Source organism: Durio zibethinus, chromosome 19, assembly GCF_047325235.1.
Source record: "Durio zibethinus cultivar Kanyao isolate XHJ-2024 chromosome 19, ASM4732523v1, whole genome shotgun sequence".
Taxonomy (NCBI): domain Eukaryota; kingdom Viridiplantae; phylum Streptophyta; class Magnoliopsida; order Malvales; family Malvaceae; genus Durio; species Durio zibethinus.
Window position 1 is genome coordinate 7,488,647 of NC_143180.1, and position 21,610 is coordinate 7,510,256.

The 21,610-nt window shown below is 29.0% G+C and overlaps 1 protein-coding gene across 2 annotated transcripts; it reads right to left on the reverse strand.

Annotated features, from left to right (window-relative positions):
• Positions 1 to 804: 804 nt before the first annotated feature.
• Positions 805 to 8,653, reverse strand: LOC111310368 (protein BTR1-like). Of its 2 annotated transcripts, none has more exons than XM_022909762.2 (9): positions 8,500 to 8,653; positions 8,242 to 8,345; positions 5,166 to 5,404; positions 4,983 to 5,089; positions 3,288 to 3,481; positions 2,084 to 2,145; positions 1,602 to 1,697; positions 1,462 to 1,523; positions 805 to 1,355 (listed from the first exon to the last, which is right to left on the reverse strand). In XM_022909762.2, the coding sequence occupies exons 2-9, from the start codon at positions 8,324 to 8,326 to the stop codon at positions 1,259 to 1,261; spliced, it is 942 nt and encodes a 313-aa protein (XP_022765497.1). In that variant the 5' UTR covers positions 8,327 to 8,345; positions 8,500 to 8,653; the 3' UTR covers positions 805 to 1,258. The 2 variants fall into 2 exon arrangements, with proteins under 2 accessions (XP_022765497.1, XP_022765496.1); XM_022909761.2 differs by having other exon boundaries at positions 8,242 to 8,348; positions 8,500 to 8,637.
• Between the last annotated feature and the right edge of the window lie 12,957 nt (positions 8,654 to 21,610).

Here is a 21,610-nt window from a genome sequence, read left to right on the forward strand (position 1 = left end):
TAAAAAGAGTGTGCAAAAGAAAATTTTGGAAGTTAACGGTAAAAAAACCTTTTCTTCAAATTTTGTTTGTTTTCGGATCTTTGGGGGGTTTCTTTTGATCCGCCCGTCTATGTGCAAGCTCCCCTTATCGCCCAAAGATCTGTCCTCTGCCTCATTCCACTCCTAGCCTTTTGTTTCTTTCTTGAAACTCTGATTTTTTCAGTCGTCCCTAATTTCTTCATCCACGCCATTAAAAATTGCGTGAATTCCATTTTTCATTTTATGCTAGATTTTAATTGTACTGCTACTTTTAATAGTTTAAACTTGAATCATAATTTCCAACCTCACCCGACTTCTGTCTTCTCTACGGGTATAAACGAGTCCAGCCACACCCATACTCTATAATTACTTGACCTTTTGAATAGATCATTATCACGCCAAACTCGAAATCAAACTTTTCAAGTAACGAGTCGAGCAAATTCAATTTTTTTACACTTTAACTCAGAAAGATTTGTAAGCCTTTAGTTCTTAATATATTTTAATATGTTTAATATGTACACATAAGTAAGTGACAAAAATTTAATGTTTAATGTTTTACCTTTACAATTTTATTGAGCTTAATCGAGCCATACTTGAGTGGCTCAAGCAACTTAGAAACTTAGGAGTCGACCTTGAATATAAAAAATAAGCTCAATCAAGCTTGAGCTGCACTTTGAGCCTTATTTTTTTGAATGGAACTGCGCTTGAGCCACGCAATGTTTCAACTCAACTACACCCCTAATGCTTTACAAGTTTTATAAAAGAGCAAAGAAAGGCAATCATCAATGAACGAGCATATAATTTGATGCAACTCAAAGTTGCATAAATTTAAGGTAAAAAAAAAGAAAAGGTATCCTCCCAAAATTATAATTCAGATGTTCAATAGTGAAGCACCCTACAAGATAATATACCAGAAGTAAACAACAGCAAGCGGTTACAATTATAAAATCAAAAGAAAATGATACTAATTCAAATTCTCATTCAAGCAATGATATAGCCAATTCCAACATCTTTTTCCCCTTTTTAAATAAAAAAATTCAGATCGCATGTTCCGAAGAATACCTAATAAGAGCTCTGCTTGATAAAAATTTCCCGTTCTTGCTGCTACCGTCGTACTCCAAGCTTTGTCAACTCATGGCGTCCCAATGAATGTGGATATGTTTCTAGTCAAACTATATGAGGTAGTTGTAAGCTGTTTCAGCAATAGACTCCGACAAGAATGGTTCTGATAACTGGAAAACTAATCCACCACCCTCTCAGTGGCGTATGCTACCTTCTGCATTATCATGGACTCAGCTTGACGGATTGCCCTCTGTGATCCTGTGATTGTGACTTTCCTGCCACATAAGGTAAACGATAGAAAAGGGTTTTAAGAAAAAAAAAAAAAAAAAAAACTCAGAACTCAATGCTTAAATAACAGATTGATAACTGGGATTTTTATACCTATCTGTGGTTCCAGACATGAAATCACCTCTATCCGATATTTTTATCCTGGCCCCGCTTACCTGCAGTGACAAAGTGCTCAAATTCAGAACATAAGCAACATTATGGAACCAAATGATACCTATTTATCATTTATAAACCTGACTAATTTCCATGATATTCCTTCCACCACGACCAAGAACCAGCCCGATATGCTCATCTGAAACACCAATCGTGACAGAGTTGCTACGATCCTCCTGGATAGACATAAGAAAGCCTTCTGTCAAGCAAGACCTATTTAACTACAGTCTACACATATAGCATTGAGTCCTTTAATTCAGAACATCAGTCATCACTTGTTAAATGCATAATAAAGGTTTAGGGAGATATTAAAAATGGGTGGGACACTGGAAATACTGCAACACAACAATTATAGAAGAAGTATAACACAAATTAGCAGAAAAAAGTTAATGAAGAACTATTATACGTGTCTGCAAAAATCAAACGAATTGAGCATATGACTGTCCTCTATATAGATGCCAAAGTTAAACAACAAACTAATATATTTTGCTTAGCAGTAAACAAATTAAATAGCATCAGTAACCAGGCATTACAGATAAAGCAAAATAGAAAGAGATGGAACCTTGTGATTCTGAAACGTTCCCCCAGTTCCATTTGGTGCATAGCCCATTGAATTGTAAGTTGCTGTTGCAACAAAAGGAAGCACATATGCATATGGAATGCCATGAAAACCAGAGACGAAAATACCAAAAATTTCTAGTTAAAGAAATCTTACTAGTAATATATACTAACAACTCCACAAAGGACATAATACCAAGATAAACAATAATCACACATTAAGGACAATTCACATCATAAATTCACAATGAAAAATGACCATTAAGAATCAGACTACTTGACAACAACTGAAAATCATTACAGCATTATAAAAAAAAAAAAGCCTTCTAAGGAAGTTAACCACTGGAATTAAAACAACCATGAGAAACTTCCATGATATCTCGTGTACAAACTTGGAAGAGGCATCATGCTTTTTAGGCCACATCTTCTTTTTTAAACTATGCTTACTTCCAAATATTTGACCACAATCAGAAGAAATCTGCATCATTCTGCAGCTAGGATAAATTACATAGGTGTAGCATCTTTCAATTTGTTGTGTTCGGTTATGCCACTTTGCTTTAAGGTTTGTGAGATCACACTAAATTGCTCAGGTCCAGTGAAAAATAATAGGAGAACAGTTCTTTATGCATTGAGCCTATACCTTTCAATCAAAAAAAAAAAAACCTTTGCCAGAGAATACATGTGAAGGCAAAAGTGTGTGAAAACATCACGAAAAGAGATGAAAACTTCTGTCAGGCTTGGGCTTAGTGATAGATGGAATAGTGCAAAATAATTATTATGGATTAAAGAAAATATGTTTTCTCCCAAAAAAAAAAAGTTACAAGCACATCGTGCAGACAGCTAAGTTTTAATGTTTAACTTAATAGCACAGCCAAAAAAGCTTTAATGAGATAGAAGACTTCTGTCCGGCTTGGTCTTAGTGATAGATGGAATAGCATAAAAATAATTGTTATGGCTGAAAGATTTGTGATTTTTTCTCCCCAAAACAAAAAAGTTAGAAACGTATCATGCTGACAGCTAAGCTTTAATGTTTAACGTTTATCAAATGTAAATTAAACAACAGTTTGCGTATCAAGATTATGATATAACTGTTAAGGATTCGGTGAGACAAGAGATGATATAAAAAGCAATAGTTCATAAAGCATAGGCAAGTGTTGCAAATGTAGGAGTCTCTTTGGATTCAGTTGCCGAATAAAAGGAGAACACACCTGCATATGAAAATGGGGCATACATAGCTTGTGAGTAATGAGGGTCTTCACAAAGCTTGGACAAAATCAAATCAATTGCTCGCATTTGCTCATCTAGAGTGCCGGTCAGGGTCACAAGCCTATCATTCAAGCCATAAAAATTATTATCCTGTGGAGATATCTTAATGCCAGCTTGGGAGTCTTCAATAAATGACCTACAAAAAGCCATAAACAACAATTAATACTTGCCTTATCTGTTTAAGGCAGCCAATTCCCAAATAAGGGACCAATACTAGTTCGATGGTAACTGACCACACACCACACACATAGAATGGGACTGTTTTAAACAATCATTTTAGGCACCTATTTTGTTTCTCATTTCCTCTAATGCATTAACAAAAAACATTCATGTTCACAATGATTGTGTCTTTACAAGGCAGTGGGGATATTAAGGATGTATAAGATTTAAATAATCAATTAAAACTTCTTGCAGGGCTCAAGCGACAAGTAGCACCTATAATGCACTAAGGGAGACAGTCAGACTTCCTGGATCAGAATGACTTCTCAGTCAAATCATGCTAAATTATGTGTAACTAGTAGAGCAATGTAGAAAAGCACGTGCTTGTTAACACTACTATATTTTGTCATGAAAGTTACTTTTATGAGGCTGGTCCATCTTGAAGAACATGTTCTCAGTCCATTCAATGCCTGTGCACCTAATCAAGTTTTAGGAGACAGTAACAACATTCGATTGGTTCTCTTTCATAATTCTAAGCTAATATCCAAGCTTAAGTGAAGACCATGGTACTTCAATTGAAAAAGGAACCCAAATAATATAGAAGAATATCCTGCAGTTCAAACATCAATGCCAGCTAGACCTTCATGTCAGAAAGCATTCTTCTCAAATCAAGATGTTTAGATGTTATAATGTAAGTAAAAGGAAATGACCAAAAAAGCAAATCCAAACAAATAACCTCATGTTTTTAATCTTTACTAACCATTTTATAAAACAAAGTTACTTGCAACTTTAATCCAAGTCAATTCCACATAAGACTTAACCATAATCTAGAGTGAACCTTTGTCAGACAGGTATTATACAAAAGAAATCCTCTGACAACTTACCACATTTTGCCAAATAGATCTGAACTAATTCATTTCCCAAAGCCATCTCTACTTAGAGCATAAGCGGTTAGCAATAGAGGATTCAAGAAGTAACTCACTATGATGCATCAAAATTATTGCTATGGTAATCTTTACTAAATTTATTCCTATCACTAAGAGATTCTCCTTCCAACACCTGTTCCCCGTGTTAGCTCTCAATTTCATCATACATGGCTCTTAGTATGAGAAGTTTCCAAATCATCCCCAACTTGGTCAAATAAAACTTTCATTGCAGACATTCTTACACATGAACCAATTCCAAAATGAGTAGTTCGTTCACTTCTCATGCCTATCTGAATATACTATAAATCAACTGTAGGTTAAGCATTTTAGTCAAAGTTTATCCCCTGCAAATGAACAGCATAATGGAAGAATAAATACACACTCTTTATAGATAAGCCTGCTGACCATGCTTCAATTATGTCAACACTACTAACAGCTATAAAATTCAAGTTAATTTTTTTTTTATTTCAAGCCTGCAATATCGTTGGCAAGTTTTCAGAATCATAGCAACAAAAACATATGGTAATCAGAGTATCCAAGTAGACTTCTTACTTTATGGTAGCCCCTCCTTTCCCAATTATGCTGCCACAAGAGCTATTGGGAACAATTAGCCTCACTTTTGTTCTTGGTTCAACATCATCATTATCTTCAATGTTAAGCTGACCAAGAAAAACAAACTTAAATTATGATCAGAAAGACAGAATTTATAGAGTTAAAAGTCATCAAAAAGATCACCTCATTCAATAATTTTGCATGCATAAGCTCCATAGCTTTGAGTACTTCATCAATTGTTCCAGAGACCATAATAATCCTGTCTGATGTTCCTGGGAAAAATTCATGATTGCGTGACAACTGAATTCGAGCTCCTGATTTTGACTGAAATTCAGTAATTGTTGAACCACCCTTTCCAATTACAGAACCAGCTGCAGCATTGGAGACAAGAAACCTAATATATGTAGGCTTCTCCGCATTTTCTTACAGAAGAAGCATGAGCAAAAAATTTCATCACTCAGTTCTAAAATCATAAATGCATTTGTAGTCAATCAGAAAATTTTTAAGCAAACATGAAAATTTCAACTATTAGGGCTATCTCCTTCCTTTTAGCCCAGAAAACATATAAATGGGAAGAATCTACAATAAGAATAACATAGATGCTAAACATGAGTATCTATATATCACATCACACAATATGTAAATGCTGATACACAAAAGCTTGTAGTAGATGCATTAAATAAAAACAGCATAAATATGTCAGTTTCAGTGCAACAAGTATTGCTTATTAGGATATACCACTTTGCATTCCTAATAATAGTTCAAATCATAGTACTGCTGAAATAGTGGTAGTGTTGATCTCACACAAATGGAAGAAGTAGAAAATCCAATCTCAAGGGAAGCTAATAAGAAATATCAGAATTGCATTTTTCAAATTTATTGCAAATTTTATTAACGCTTAGCTACATATATGATTACTCAATACCAAGCAACTCAGATCACTAATAATCCACCCTATTGGCATCACCAAAACAACTTAGTTCCCTCTCATCTCATCACTTAACATTTAAAAACCAAGGGAGAACCACTACAGTAGATGGTAATTGTTAAAGGACAGGTTATAAAACTAGAGAATTTGGCTCAGAAAAAAACCAAAGGAATATTGAAGATAGAGCTCAAGCTTAGATGACAGCGTATACTGTTGACGTTTTACATTTTTATATTTAATAAATTTCATGGACTATTTTACTAAGTATAGCATCTATGAAGTTAAAATCAATGAATTTAATGATTTCTTCAAAGATACAAAAAACCAACCAAACATTTAATATAAGTCTTTCCATCATTAACTCCAATTATTAATCCTCCAAAAACTGGTACATATAGAGATTTGCACACAAAGATAACAAACAAATGCATAAAACAACTATTGCCTAAGAAGCACGGACATGGGCATGGGCATGTAATACGGGTTCGACATGTCACGGACACAGAGACAATATAATTTCTAAGAAATGAGGACACGGGTATGGCAGGACCCGGCAATAAAAATATTTAATGTAAATTTAAATATTAATACATTAAATTACTATATAATCAAATTTTTATTATATTTCTTGTCACTAATTTACTTATAATCATATTATAAGATTCTAACATGTGGGCTTAAGCAGGTAACAATCATTTTTCATATTACAAGCAGGCCGTGCAATAAATCTTAGACTAAATGGATTGGGCTCAGATTGAGTAGGAAATGGCCCATTAAATCTCAATCATTTGTATCAGGATTGGGGGGGGGGGGGGCAAGAATTTACCTATTTAGCCCATTAAAAAGTCTGCAATGAGAACAAAGAAGCACAGAGAAAACACAAAAGGTGAAAAGGTGAATCTGAGAAGGAAAAAGCTTGGGACTCATGCACCCAATAATATTAAAGCACACAGATTAATGAACATGGCATGAAAGTTCCTTTTTGCTTTCTTCATTTTCCTCCATCACCTTCTATCTCTTCAATTTCTCTCTCTTTAAAAATTCCTCTCATCTCGCTAACCACAGTTTGGCCACCTCTCCTATCCAGTTTCCATTGCAGCCAACTACTGATGTTAAATTCTTCCAAAATCTTCAGAAAAGTATTCTCATCCTCCTGTTTCTTCCCACCTAACTAGATTTCCCAAAAAACAATTAAAAAAGCCTAGATCTACAAAATGATCCACAGCCTCCATTCTTTTTTCACTGTTTCCCCCTGCTGTGTCCAAGCGTGACTTGATCATGTCCAATTTGTTTTCTATTTTTTGGCTGTGTCTCAGCATGTCTCATACGTATTTTGGCATGTCCGTGTCAGACACTGGTATGACACTAGCACTCAAGGACAGATGCTGGGTCTGTGCTTCCTAGGCTAATGCATGTCATCCATACAAGAAGGAAGGGAGGGGGAAGTTCAAAAGAATGTGTAACAAGCACCGGGGTTAGCAAACTCAAAAATACTAGATGACCACACCCCTAATCCAATATCAGGCACAACTACAGTCTTAAATCTCAGCTTCATCTGTGAAAATAAAGAAAATATCACTCCAGTAAATTTCTTTTCTTCCCCTTACTAAGCATCCGTTTCAATAGTCTCAGAAAATAAAGCCAAAGAAAAGAATTCTCTAAAATATACTACAACAACAGTCTAAGATTTCTCATTTTCAGAATTCAATTACATTATGCCCTCCAAGAGCATACATCATTAAGCCTTCTAGACAAGATAACTGATTTTTAATACCATGTTGTTGTCACTAAACCATTCAAAAGATAAGTCTTAATTTGATTTTGCAGTAATTTTTTTAATTGTAATTTAAAAGAAAAATTAACACAAATAAACATGACAGAGAAGACCCTTACTTGCAGCACAGCCCTCACACCATTGTTCACCTCAGCATCTATCCCACATTTGGCAGTTATTATACAAATAAAAGCAGATAAAAAGATAATACTAGGCGAAACTCCAGGATTTCTCATCCCTCTACTCCCTGACATTTCGTGGCAATCAAGCATAAGCTAAAGACTCAGAATACATTCTTCTTTTTCTCACTCTCCATTTTTCATTTCTCGCGCAACCAAAGACAATGCTAGGGTTAGGGTTTCAAATTCTATATTAAAATATATGAATAAACGAAATAAACAACACGAAATTCAAACAATTTCACACATTAATCTTTACATTAGGGAAAAAAAAGAAAAAGAAAAACAGAAAAAATTTAACGCCATTAACTCAAAAGCAGAAAAAAAACTCAAAAATGAAAAGCTTCAATGAAGAAGAAAGATCAGATCAGAAATTACCAGAACTCGGCGATTTAGGCGGCGGCGGAGATCCCTTCCTCGCCGCCTCTGGTGATGACAAGTAAGACAACTCCGTAGACTCCATTTCTCTCTTCTTCCCTCCTCTTCTAAACCCAAAAAAAAAAAGAAGAAAAACAACACTCCGTAAATAAATAAATAGACAAAAAATGCAGAGCTCAAGCAAATTAATCAAATTTTGCTCTAATTAATAGAATGTTAAACAAAGAATTATAAAAATAAAAAGAGAGAGATTAATACTTTTTTTTAATTTCCTTCTTTTCCTTTCAGTTTGCAGCTTTTTTCTTCTTCTGTCTGAGCTGAAGGTTTTTTATTTTATTTTATTTTTTTCGTTATCGACCCATCGCTCGCTGGCGTCGGCTAGTTCGAGTTTTTATTTTATTTTATTTAAAGCGTGAAAACCGCCTATTTTGTAAAAATTAATAATAATTAGGGAGAAGGGCGGCCCACGAGGTTGCGACCACCCTAGCAGCTTCGGCTAACCTGTCATTATCGTGCCCCACTTCGCGGCCAACCTGGGTTTGGGCCCCATGTGAATTATCAAACCGTTGAACTTTGCTTTTTAATAATTAATTAATCACATTTTGAAATTTTGTTTTGGATAAACTATAAAAATGAATTATTTATTTTTTAAAATAAGTTTTATATTTTATTATATTAAATAATTTTTTATCTTTTGATTGGTATTCAAATAAATTTAATTAAAATAAAAGAATTTTAAATTTTATCACTTTATTATTTATTGCATTAAAATAAGACATGAACATTTAATTTACAACCAAATAAATCTTTAACTTTTAGTTTATATCTAAATAAATCAATTTTTTGTTTAAAATAAAAATTTATTTGGATACAAATCAAGTAACAAAGACTTATTTAGGTATTATAAAAATATAAAGAATTATTTAAAAATAAAATAGTTCAAAAGCTTTTTAAATATTTTAATCAATAAACTCTTAATTTAAATGAAATATTGATTTATGTTAATGATTTATTTAGGTACAAATTAACAGTTAATGACTTTTGGATATAAATTAAAAATTAAAGACTCATTTAAATGCAATTTAGAAGTGAAAGATTTATTTGAATGTAATAAAAATAATAGGTTTATCTAAGTAAAGTGATAAACGGGTATAAGCAGAAATCAGTTTAAATCAATTTAATTGACTAAAATTGATGAAATATGGTCAATTCGCTTTGGTCTAGTCAGTTTTGGTTATAGTCGATTTTTTGAATCGATTAAATTAGTTAAATAAGTCGATTTTTAGTTTTTAAAACTGGTAATAGAATCGATCGAATAATCGACTTTTTAATAAATAAGTGTAAATATGTATATTCCCTCCTAAAAAAGCCCTAAACTTGACTCACTAACTTCTCTCACACTCTTTCTTTTCTCCACTTGATTGCCTCTCAGTCTCAAACTTAGAATTTGCTTTTCTGCCTCTCACTGTCTTTCTACCTTTCTTCTTTTCACCTCTTTGCCTTTTTCGTTCTTCTACTTTTCTATCTCTAATTTGTTGCTAATAAAAACTCCTCAAAACAGCATAAGATCGAAGATTGTAGAGATCGATGAGCCGTAAAATGAGATTTTTCTTTGAAGAGATCAATAACACCTGCAACTACTGTAAGTCCCTGATGACCTTCATCTTTTCCTTTATCATTGAATTATGAACACAATGATTTCACCAAGAACTACTCTTATGAGCCCCTAAAAAGTTTGAACCTTTAGTAGATATTCTTGGATTTTTTGAAAGCTTGAACTTTTGGTGGGTATTCTTAGATTAATCCATTTAGAGTAGTTTAAAATTACTTCGATGGGAATTCTATATAAGATTTCCTTTGTTTATTATGCTTGTAAAGAATATATATATTGCTATTGGTTTATTTCGGCTTAGGGGCTTAACTTGAATCTTAAGCAATTGGTCATTTGTTTACTGTTTAGACTGAACTCATTGCTTAACCCATTATAGATTTGATCCACCTTTGTTATTGGTCTTGTAGCATATCATACACTTTAGTAGGTTGATTTATTTTTTTGGTATTTTATTATCCATTTAGTATCTATTATTCAACTTTTTTGTTTTAGAAAAAATGGTATTGCTTTTTCCTAAAGACAAAATATGAAGAATTTGGTTATTTAATAAAATTGATTGAACTGAACCAATTTTAATAGGCTCGATTATGGTCGGTTATTTAAAATTTTTTAGTCGATTTAATTATTTACAGAATGAAAATCGATTAATTCGGTTGTTGATTTTTTTTAAATAAAATTGATCAAACCAACCAATTGTTCACCCATAGTGATAAAATTTAGGGATTCTTTTTATTATTTTAGCCTTTTGTTATTAATTTTTTTAGTGTATATTTAATGATGATTTGGAATAATAAATAAAAAAAGAGAAATTGGTAAGAAAGTGATATCTAGTATGAATTAAATAGAATTTTTTTATGTTAATGTCATGTCTCTGTAGTTGAATTTGTTATACATTTGATTTACTACATTGTACTTTTAAAAAATAGATCTAGTTGTGTACTTTTTTTAGGGTTTTTCTTTTTTAATTAATTGTGTCCCTAATCCTCAAATTACTACTTTAAAATTGGAATAGGATACAAATTTGAAGATTTATAAAATAGATATAGTAGTGTACTATTTTTTTAGGGTTTTTCCTTTATTAATTGTTTCCTTAATCCTAAAATAACTACTTTATAATTGGAATAGGATAACACTTTGAAAATATATAATAGTTTCGATAATTCAAATAAGAGACATAAATTTTATTACCTTAAAATTGCACTATTCATGCACTATCAATACACTATTTTTATCAGTAGGTTTATGAAATAATAGCACTTGATTTTTTTTATAAAATTTTTATTAATGTTTTTATTTTTTATTTTAAATTACATAAATTATTTATTCATTATGCATTCATGAATCTATAATATTTATGAATTTAATTAATTGTGAATGCATTATTGCGTATTTTGTATCATTTAAAAATTGAGCTTAGATTTATATATATTATATTTCAATATTTATAAACAAAATCAATTATGAATTTATGATATTAATGAACCTAATTAATTATGGTTGAACATACTTTGATTATTTATGTACTTTTTTTTTGAAAAAATCAATTATTTATAAACTTAATTATTCATGAATTTATAATATTCATAAATTAAATTAATTATGAATAAATATACTTCATCATTTAAACTTTGAATCCAAATTTATATTTACTATTAATTAATTATAAATCAAATTCAAATTAAATGAATATAGCTATTTATAAATTTAATAATTATGAATTTATGATATTGATGAATCTAATTAATTATAAATAAATATATTTAGTATTTATATAATTTAAGTTTAATAAATTTATTAAATAATATAAAATTATATAAATTAAATTATCACATTGGATCCGCAGCAACGCATCAAGTGCAATCTAATTATTTACTAAAAAAGGATACAGTCATTACGTGGATGGACAAAATTGATATTTTGCAAAAAAAAAAAAAAAAGTTAAATTTTGAAAAAAAAATTAAGTAAAAAGACAGCGGATAGTTTTTTTAAGTAGTAGTTATTTTCAAAGTGAAAAAGAATAGTTCTATTTGATTTTTTTTACTCTTAATTAAGTTTGTGTCACTCACTCCCTTCAGATTCTAAACTTAGTAAAAACTTTTGTAATAATTAGTGTTCGTTTTCCTCTTGCGTGAAGTTTAATTAAATCGTTTTGTCATTTTATTTAATGAAAAATTTTTATTATTTAGATCACAATTAGAAATAATTTTTATTTAAAATATTTTTAGAAAATTAATCATTTATGATTTTTAAGAATATTTTATCAGATTTATTTTTTTAAAAAACTCCAAATTTTATTTCCATAATTTATTTTATTATTTTTATAAAATTTTTATTTTTATTTTATTATTACTTGAAAGTAAATGTGAATTATCATCATTGAAATATCCAAAAATTTTCATTAGTTGAGTCAAATTTTTAAAAAAAACTTTTCATATAAAAATTTCTTAAAAAATCAATTATTTATGATTTTATGAATTTTATCTTTGAAATAACTTTTATTTAGTTTCAAAATTTTATCATCTTTGAAATAATTTTTATTTTTTTCAAAATTTTATTACATTTATTTTTGGCTAAAAACTAATATCAAATATCATTATTGAATTCTTTTCTAAACTTTTCCATAATTTGAGTAAAATTTAAAAAAGAAACTCATATAGAATTTTCTTAAAAAATACCCATGTGTGATTATTAAAAATTTTATCATTGAAATATTTTTATTTATTTTCAAAATTTATTACTTTTTTTTCAAATTTAAAAATTACTATTTTTGACTAATCAAAATCTATCTTAATTTAAAATTTAGATAAATAACAAATTAAAATAAATTAAAAATTCAAAAATAATTAAATAAAAACAAAAAATAAAGTAAAATAATTGAAAACAAAAATAAATAAAGTTATAATAATAATTTAATAATATAAGATAGGTGTCATGTAGAGAACCCTTAGGGGATTCTTTTAATCCAATGTAGTATAGTCTAGTAAAGGGACCACTATGGGAGTTTAGAGGTAATATTGAAATGTTGAATTTAGATTTTTTAGTTTGATAGGCTAAAATATTAAACAAGTCAACTTTATCACTTTACTTAAATAAGTTTTTATTTTTATTGTACTAAAATAAGCCTTTATTTTATTTTTATTTTTATCTAAATAAGCTCTTATTTCAAATAAAAGATTGATTTATGTTAAGAGTTTATTTAGGTACAAATTAAATGCTAAAGGCTTATTTGACTATAAATTAAAGTTTAATGACTTATTTGAAAGTTATATAAGTAGATGAATATTTAAATAAAATGACAAAATTCAAAGATTTTTTTTATTATTTTAGCCAACTTAATACTAATACATTTAAACCAAGTATCCATGAATTTACTAAATGTTAGAGATTTTTAAAATAAAGTATGGGAAATAATCTTACATTGGAAAATGAAAAAACAAGACAATCATTTAAATTAAGAGGAGTATAAGTTCAATGTAGTTGGACGTAAGTGGTTAACGGATCATGGGTTTGGATTTTCAAGCTCGATTGGTCTTGTATTAATTAAATAATTAATATGTATATTAATATTTAATTAATCACACTTGGCACTTATAGTGTAGTAAATAAAATATTATTTTATTTAAAGTTTATACAATTTTATTAAATAAAATAATGTTTTATTTAGAATTTATAAGTATCTAATTAATTAAGTCTATCTAAAACTAACAAACAAATAAGAACAGACAATTAAGTTTATACAAAATAGATAGATAAGTTGGTTCAAAATAAATAATTTTAATTGTTCAAAAAATAAACAGTTTTTGTCTATTAAAAATAGATAGTTATGTCTGTAGGAGAAAGAGACACTTAATTGTTTATAAAAAGCTCATTTGGTTTTCTTAAAAAAGACACAGAAACAATTCTTGGAACCTTCATTCTTTTTTTGAAACTCTAGATTTCTTTTATGAAAGTTTTATTGTAGAAAACCTTTATAGAAGTTTAGTGATCTAGTAATATGTCATTGAATGCTTGATGGGCTGATTTTGTTAATGCAAAATGCAGCAGTCACTAGACTTCATTGTATTCTTGAGGTTTATTGCTTGTAATCTTTTTGCATATCTACTAAGTAAATAATATCGTGGGGGCAAATAAAACCTTAAGAAAAATGACACCGTTACATGCCTTGAAACATTTTCTTAAAATTTTAGATTTATCAAAAATAGTAATTTCAGATTTTTAGCATTTTGTTATAATAATCTTAAGGTTTTATTGGTTCAACAATGGCTACTGAAGCAACGTTTAGGGAATTAGCTTCTAGTTTTGTCAAATTAGATTATTTCAATAGTGGTAAAAGAAAATGCATTTCTTGCTTTCAACCTTGAAGGTTGTATATATGCTGACTACTTCTAGGCCAGAAGAAAATGAAATAAAATCTATTGTTGCAACAAGAGAGAGGTAGAAATGGGATAATATAGACTACATGTACAAAGGCCATATTCTAAATGGTCTGTTTAATGGCCTGTTTCATACATACCAAAATGATGCTACTACAAATGAGTTATGAGACAAATTAGAGACCATGTATATGATTGAGGATACAACAAGTAAAAAATTTCTTGTTAGTCAGTTTAATAAATATCATATAGTTAATGGACATTTTGTGATTGAACAAATATGTCAAATTGAAAGAATGCCTAATTAATTTAAACAATGTAATATGAGTATGATGAAACAATAATTGTATCATCTGTAATAGATAAAATTCTTCCATCATGGAAGGATTTTAAAAGAAGTTTGAAATATAAAAAAGAGGATATCACTCTTGAAACTTTGACTAATCATTTTTGAATTAAAGAGGAATACAGAAAGTAAGAATAGAATTTCAATTTTGGTGATGCCAAAGTTCATGTTATGAAGGAAAGACAGACCATTAAGCTTGCCAGAAAGAAGTTCAAGTTTAAATAGATTGCTAATGGGCCTAAATTCAAGAGGAATCGAAAGGACAAAGAGGCTTATGTTACCATTATGATAAGCTAGGATATTTCAAAAAAGAATATCGGTTGCTATAGAAGAAAAATAATTTCTCAAAAGGTGATTCTTTTAAAAGATTTATTGCCATAATTTTTGAAATCAACATGGTTAAAACTGATGAATCTTGGTGGATTGATTCAGGGGCAACAAAACATGTGTGTAAGGATAAAAACATGTTCACCACATTCAAACCAAGCAAATATGGCAGTGTCCTCTAAATGGGAAATTCTTCTGTAGTAACAATCAAAAGCAAATAGACCATTTATCTCAAATTCACTTTTGAAAAAACTCTAATTTTGAATGATGTTTATTATGTACCAAAAGTTGGGAAGAACTTAGTGTTTGGAAGTTTGTTGAATAAGTTTGGTTTCAAACTTGTATTTGAGACAAATAAGTTTATTCTCTCAATGAGAAAAAATTTTGTTAGGAACGTGTATATGTATAAGGGAATGTTCAAGCTTAATTTTATTAATAAGAATAAAAATGTTATTTTTACTTACATAGTTGAATCTTCATATTTATGGCATTATAAATTAGGTTATTTAAATTATAAAAAATTATATGATATTAATAAGCTTCATTAATTCATGAATTTAGTCAAGACATTAATAAATTTAATACATGCATATTCACTAAGATTACTAAAAATTCTTTTCCTAAGGTTAAAAGAAATACAAAGTTACTTAAATTAATTCACAATGATGTTTGTGATATGCATAACACCCTTATATTATCTGAAAAAAAATATTTTGTCACATTCATAGAAGAATGTTTCAGATATTGTTATGTTTATTTAATTATATTCTAAAAATAAAGTACTTGAAATTTATAAATTTGAAGTTGAACTTTAGTGTGAATCCTTTATCAAGTGCTTGAGGTCGGATATGGGTGGAGAATATTATAGTCCAAGTTACTTAGAATCCATTAGAATAATCCACCAAGTTACAACTTTTTATACACCACAACAAAATGGTGTAGCTAAAAAGAAAAACAAGGTTTTAACATAAATGGTAAATGCAATGTTATCATATTCTGATCTTGGACAAGAATTTTGGGGTGAAGCTTTATTAATAGATTGTCATATATTAAATAGAATTCCTAATAAAGAAGCAAGAATAACCTTATATGAGTAATGAAAGAAAAAAAATCAAATCTTTTTTATTTAAGTGTTTGTGGATGTAGAGCTGTAGTTAAAATTTCAAAACTCACAAGGAAAAAGTTAAGTGAAAGAGGAATATAATGCATATTTATAGAATATGTACAAAATAGTAAAGTGTATAAGTTCAGGGTTATTGAACCGAATGATTCAACTTTAGTTAACACTATTATTAATCAAGAGATTGAATTTTTTGATGAAAATAGATTTAAATCTATTTCAAAACAATTACAACCACTGTAAACAATTCATCCTACAAGTGGAAAAAAAATTTCAAATCCATTAAAGCAAACTAAAATTAGTGATAAACCTTGTCAAGAAATAAGAACAAACAAAAGGGTTAGAAAGGTAAAAGATTTTGGACTAGAATTTTTTATGTTCCTTGTAGAAGGAATTGGTGAAAGTATTACCAATAAAATTCCTTATTATTTTAGCGCATAGTCTGATTTTGTTACCTATGAAGAGACAATGAAGTTTTAAGATTTTGCCTTTTGAAAAAAAGCAACAAATGACGAAATGGACTTAATAATGGAAAATAGCACTTGGATTTGGTTGACTTTTCACCACGTTCCAATCTAATAGGTTGAAAATGGATTTTCAAAAAGAAAATGATGCTGGATGAAACCGTAGATAAATTTAAAGCAATATTAGTAGTCAAGGGCTTTACACAAAAGTAAGAGATTGACTACTTTGATACTTATACTTCAGTAGTTAGAATTGTTACAATTAGGCTTCTAATTTTACTTGCCTCTATTTATAATTTGGTTATACATCAAACGAATGCAAAAACGATATTTTAAATGATAAATTAGAAGAGGAAGTATATATGAAATAACCTGAAGGATATATCATTCCTCATCAAAAGCATAAAGTTTGTAAGCTTGTAAAATCCTTATATGGATTTAAGCAAGCGCTAAATTAGTGGCACTATAAATTTACTAAAGTCATTCTTGCCAATGGTTTTAACACTAATGAGTTCGATAAGTGCATATATAACAAATTTAAAAATGGCAAAAGAGTCATAATTTGCTTAAATGTGGATGATATGCTAATAGTTGGCACTAATTTAGAATAAGTTAAGGAAACAAAGAAATTTTTATCAAATAACTTTTCAATGAAAGATATGGGTATAGTGGATATTATTATTGGAATTAAAATAATCCGAAATGATAGTGGCATAACCTTATCACAATCACATTACATTGAAAAATTACTTAAAAAGTTTGATATTTTTGATTGCATTCCAGTATCTATACCCATGGATTCTCAACTAAAATTATTATCTAATATTAGTAAGACATTTGATCAATTGCAATATGAAAACGTAATTGGTTGCCTAATGTATGCAATGACTTGTACAAGGTCAGACATAGCATTTACTATTAGAAAGTTAAGCAGGTATACAAGTAATCCAAGTAACTTGCATTGGTAAGCGGTTAAAATAGTACTTAGGCATTTGAAGAAAACAAGTAATTATGGATTGCGTTATAGCATATGTCTTTCAATTTTAGAAAGATATTTTGATACTAGTTGGATTACTAATATGAAAAATCATGCTTTTGCAAGTGGGTGGATCTTTGTATTTGGTAGGGGTTTTATTTTTTAGGGTTCTAAGAGACAAATATGCATAATGGATTCCACATGGCGATTGAGTTTGTTGTATTAGCCTTAGTTGCTAAAGAAGTTGAATGGTTAAAAAATTTATTATGTGAAGTACCGTTATACCTTAAACCAATTTCTTTAAGTTCTATCCGATGTGATAGTTAAGCAACTCTAGCAAAAACATATAGCCAAGTATATAATGGAAAGTCTAAACATATTGGATTAAGACATAGCTATGTTTGACAATTAATTTCAGAAGGAATGATAATTATAAACTATGTGAGATCAAGTAAAAACTTGATAGATCTTTTAACTAAAAATTTTACTAAAAAATTGGTAAAAAAAGATATTAATAGGGATAGGACTCAAGCTCATGAGTAAAGCCATCCATGATGAAAACTCGATTCAACGCTTAGTATAACATCAAGTCTTGAGTTCAATAAGATAAAGTACATCATCTATATGTGGCTGATAGCACTATAACAAGATTATAATTTCATCCCAGGTAAAGTGCTAGGTACCCATAATGGTAAAGAAAAGATGAGTAATATAATTTTAATAGACTCATAACATAAATGTGTTAGAATGTTATAGTTACGTAAACACTCTTGATGGGAGCTGCCTATGTAAGTGTGAAGTGTGGTCGCTTTTAGGAGCTCAAGAGCTTGGCCCTAATAGTACTCTTGAAAAAAAGATGCAAACGCATGACCATAAAAATGTCAACAGATACCTAGCATTCATTGTATGTTGAAGTCGTTGTGTGAGATAAGTTTAGTTAACTAAATGGAATAGTTGGTTTAAAACATAGTCTACTATGCAATTTTGGTTAACTTTAAAATGTTTTCACTAAGTGAAGATTCAAATCAAAAGATACCTTTATTTATGCAATTGATTTTCAAGATCTTCATAAATCTAGATTATTTTAAAAATGGTGTGAGATTGTTAAAGATTTTCAAAATAAAGTATGAGAAATCAAGAGGAGTAAAAACCCACCGTAGTTGGATTTAAGTGGTTAATAAACCATGGGCTTGGATTTTCAAGCTTGATTAGTCTTGTATTAATTAAATATTAATATATATTATTATTTAATTAATGGCTCTTGGCACTTGGCATTTGGCACAAGCATTTGTAGTAAATATTATTTTATTTAAATTTATTAAATTTAATTTTATTTAAAGTTTATAAGTGACTGATTAATTAAGTTTGTCTAAAATAGACAAGCAGATAAGAATAGATAGTTAAGTTTATACAAACTAGATAGATAAATCTATTTAAAATAAATAATTTTAATTGTTCAAAAAATAGATAGTTATGCTTGTAGGAGAAAGAGACACTTAACTATTTATAAAAATCTTCTCTGGTTGTTTGAAAAAAGATACAAAAATAATTTTCAAAACTTTTTCTCTTTCTTTGAAACTCTAGATTTCTTTTATAGAAGTTTTATTGCAGAAAACCTTTATAAAAGTTTGGTGATCTTGTAATACACTAGTGAATGCTCAGTGAATTGATTTCATTAGTGCAAAATGCTGTCAGTTACTAGGCATTATTGTATCCTCGAAGTTTATTACTTACAACCTTTTTACACATCTACTAAGTAAATAATACGGTGGGGTTGAATAAAACCTTAAGGCAAGTGGTATCATTAGATGCCTTTGAACATTTCCTCAAAATTTTAGATTTACCAAAAGTAGTAATTTTAGATTTTCAATATTTTGTTTTAACACTAAATAGGTAAAAGCTTATTCTAAAAGATTTATAATATTAGGGAATGATGATTTTAATAAATTGATTTAGTGTATGTGAAATTTAAATGGACATGTGATATTTCTTGTATGTATGATATTGTTCTCTTATATATTCAAAAAAATTATTTCAATTGGTTATATAATTATTTTTAAAACATTTAGTAAATTTGAAATTTAAATCTTAATACTTACAATTTTTTTCTCTTTTCAAATTAAGCCTTTTTATAAAAATTAGAAACAAGCACAAAAAAGAATAGAGAAAATAAGGGCATATTGTTCAACAATTAGAATTGCTAAAGAAATTGTAAAAATGAACTCTGTAAAACAAAAAAAAAACACTTTAATGCAATTCTAGTCGAAGGTGCACTCATACTATAACTAACAATTATTTACACTTCTTAGTTCCTAGCTGCAAGCAAAAGAATGAAAAATTTTAACCTAAGTTTAATTCAAATGATTTATCAATTTAGGTGGTTTTAAACAAAATTGAGATTTAATTATCAATTGTTAATGCTTTCAATTTTTTCTCTCTTAATTTCTTTATGTATAGAAAAAAAAATTAAATCAGCCTAGCCTTGAAATCAATTTGCTCATCTTTTATGCATTTCATTTTCCTCTGCCAACATCTTTTTGTACTGAACCCAGTACTGGTCCTATTGCAATAGAAAGCAAAAAAGGATCATACCTTTTTTGTAAGTCTTATTATAAAGAATTATTACATGATAGGTAAAATACCCCTCCCTTCTTGGATATTAGCTTAGATTATTAGCTCATTGAGTATATGTCGATAAATGATAGAAAGTAAACAATGCTAACTTGATTCGTTTTCAAGCTCAATCACACTTTATGTATAAGGGAGAGAAGGTATGGTAGTGCTTGAAAAAGATGTCTTAAACTGCTAAGGCATTGTAAGAGGCTCTTCACTTTTTTAACTTTTGGAATAGCTTTCAAAGTTCAGGTTCCAAACATTATTATTGCCAACAACATGTCTACTTGAGCCGGTAATAAAGATTTGGTGATTGGTCGTCCTTGTTTAATGATTACCCATTTTCATTGTATAAATTTTAGATTTTGAAAGATGCCCACTCAAAACAATCCTCAAAGGAAAGAGAGCTAATAGGAATAGTAAGGATAGCATTCACTCCATTAGAACTCAAAAACTTGCTAAGTGCATGATGCTTTCACTTTAAGCTACCAAAAGGGACATTTTCTTTAGGCTAAAGTAATAGAAAAGTTCTTGAACTTTATAATTTTATTTAGATAAATTCTTATATTTTGATTGGATTTAAATAAACTTTATTTTTTAATTCTGACACAAATAAGTTTTTATCTTTTACTTTGTATTAAATAAGCCCTTAAACTTTTAGTTTGCACATAAATAAGCCCTTAATATAAATTATTCTTTCATTTGAAATAAAGGTTTATTTGGATACAAATCAAAATATAAGGGTTTATTTGGTAAAAAATATAAGGGCTTATTTAAGAAAAGTGAAATGGTTCAAGGGTTCTTTTAATATGTTAGCCTTCCCTTTAAGGTTGAAGGGATTAAATTTTTAATAAAAGAAGTTGAGGTACTCGTTTATCCTACAAAATGAAAATGTTATTGTGAAAAGGAACTTAGGGTCTTTTATTCTTTCATTTTCTTTCCCTTTCTTTGTTGGAAAATATTTTCAAACTGTGAAAATTACGATTTTAATGGTAAACATCAGGTGTAACTGTATTCTGAATACAACTATTGAACTCTTTCTTAAAATTAGGATTATGATGGTAAACATGACTTAAAACTTCAGGAAACTTCTTCTTAATATGCCACATACAAAAATGGTGATTTGCAGTAGGCAAAACTTTTGCAATTACTTTAGTAATTACTGCATCTTGATCTATGATAATTGTTGTTGGTAGACATCCATACATAGCTTCAAGCCAAGTTCTCAATAACCAAATAAATGTTTCTTTAGTTTTATCCTATAACAAAGCACATCCAAATAAAATGGACTAAAAATGATGATTCACACCAGTAAAAGGAACAAAAGGCATTTTATATTTATTTGTTAAATAAGTAGGATCAAATGCTACCATATCACTAAAATGTTTATATGCCATCCTAGATCTTGCATATGCCTAAAAGCAATTTGCAAGGCAACCATCGATATCAGTTTGAATTACATAAAAAAAAAACTTGGATTTTTTTTATTTACAGTCATGAAAATAGTCTAACATTATTTGAGCATCTTCTTTTTCCAA

Bases quoted from the DNA above. Each gene is read 5' to 3' on its own strand.
- LOC111310368 (XM_022909762.2), bottom strand. From the start codon at position 8,326: ATGGAGTCTACGGAGTTGTCTTACTTGTCATCACCAGAGGCGGCGAGG. The intron at 5,090-5,165 runs GTGATCTTTTTG...TTTCTTGGTCAG, and splicing joins ATGCAAAATTATTGAATGAG to CTTAACATTGAAGATAATGA. The intron at 1,524-1,601 runs GTTTATAAATGA...TTGTCACTGCAG, and splicing joins ATATCATGGAAATTAGTCAG to GTAAGCGGGGCCAGGATAAA.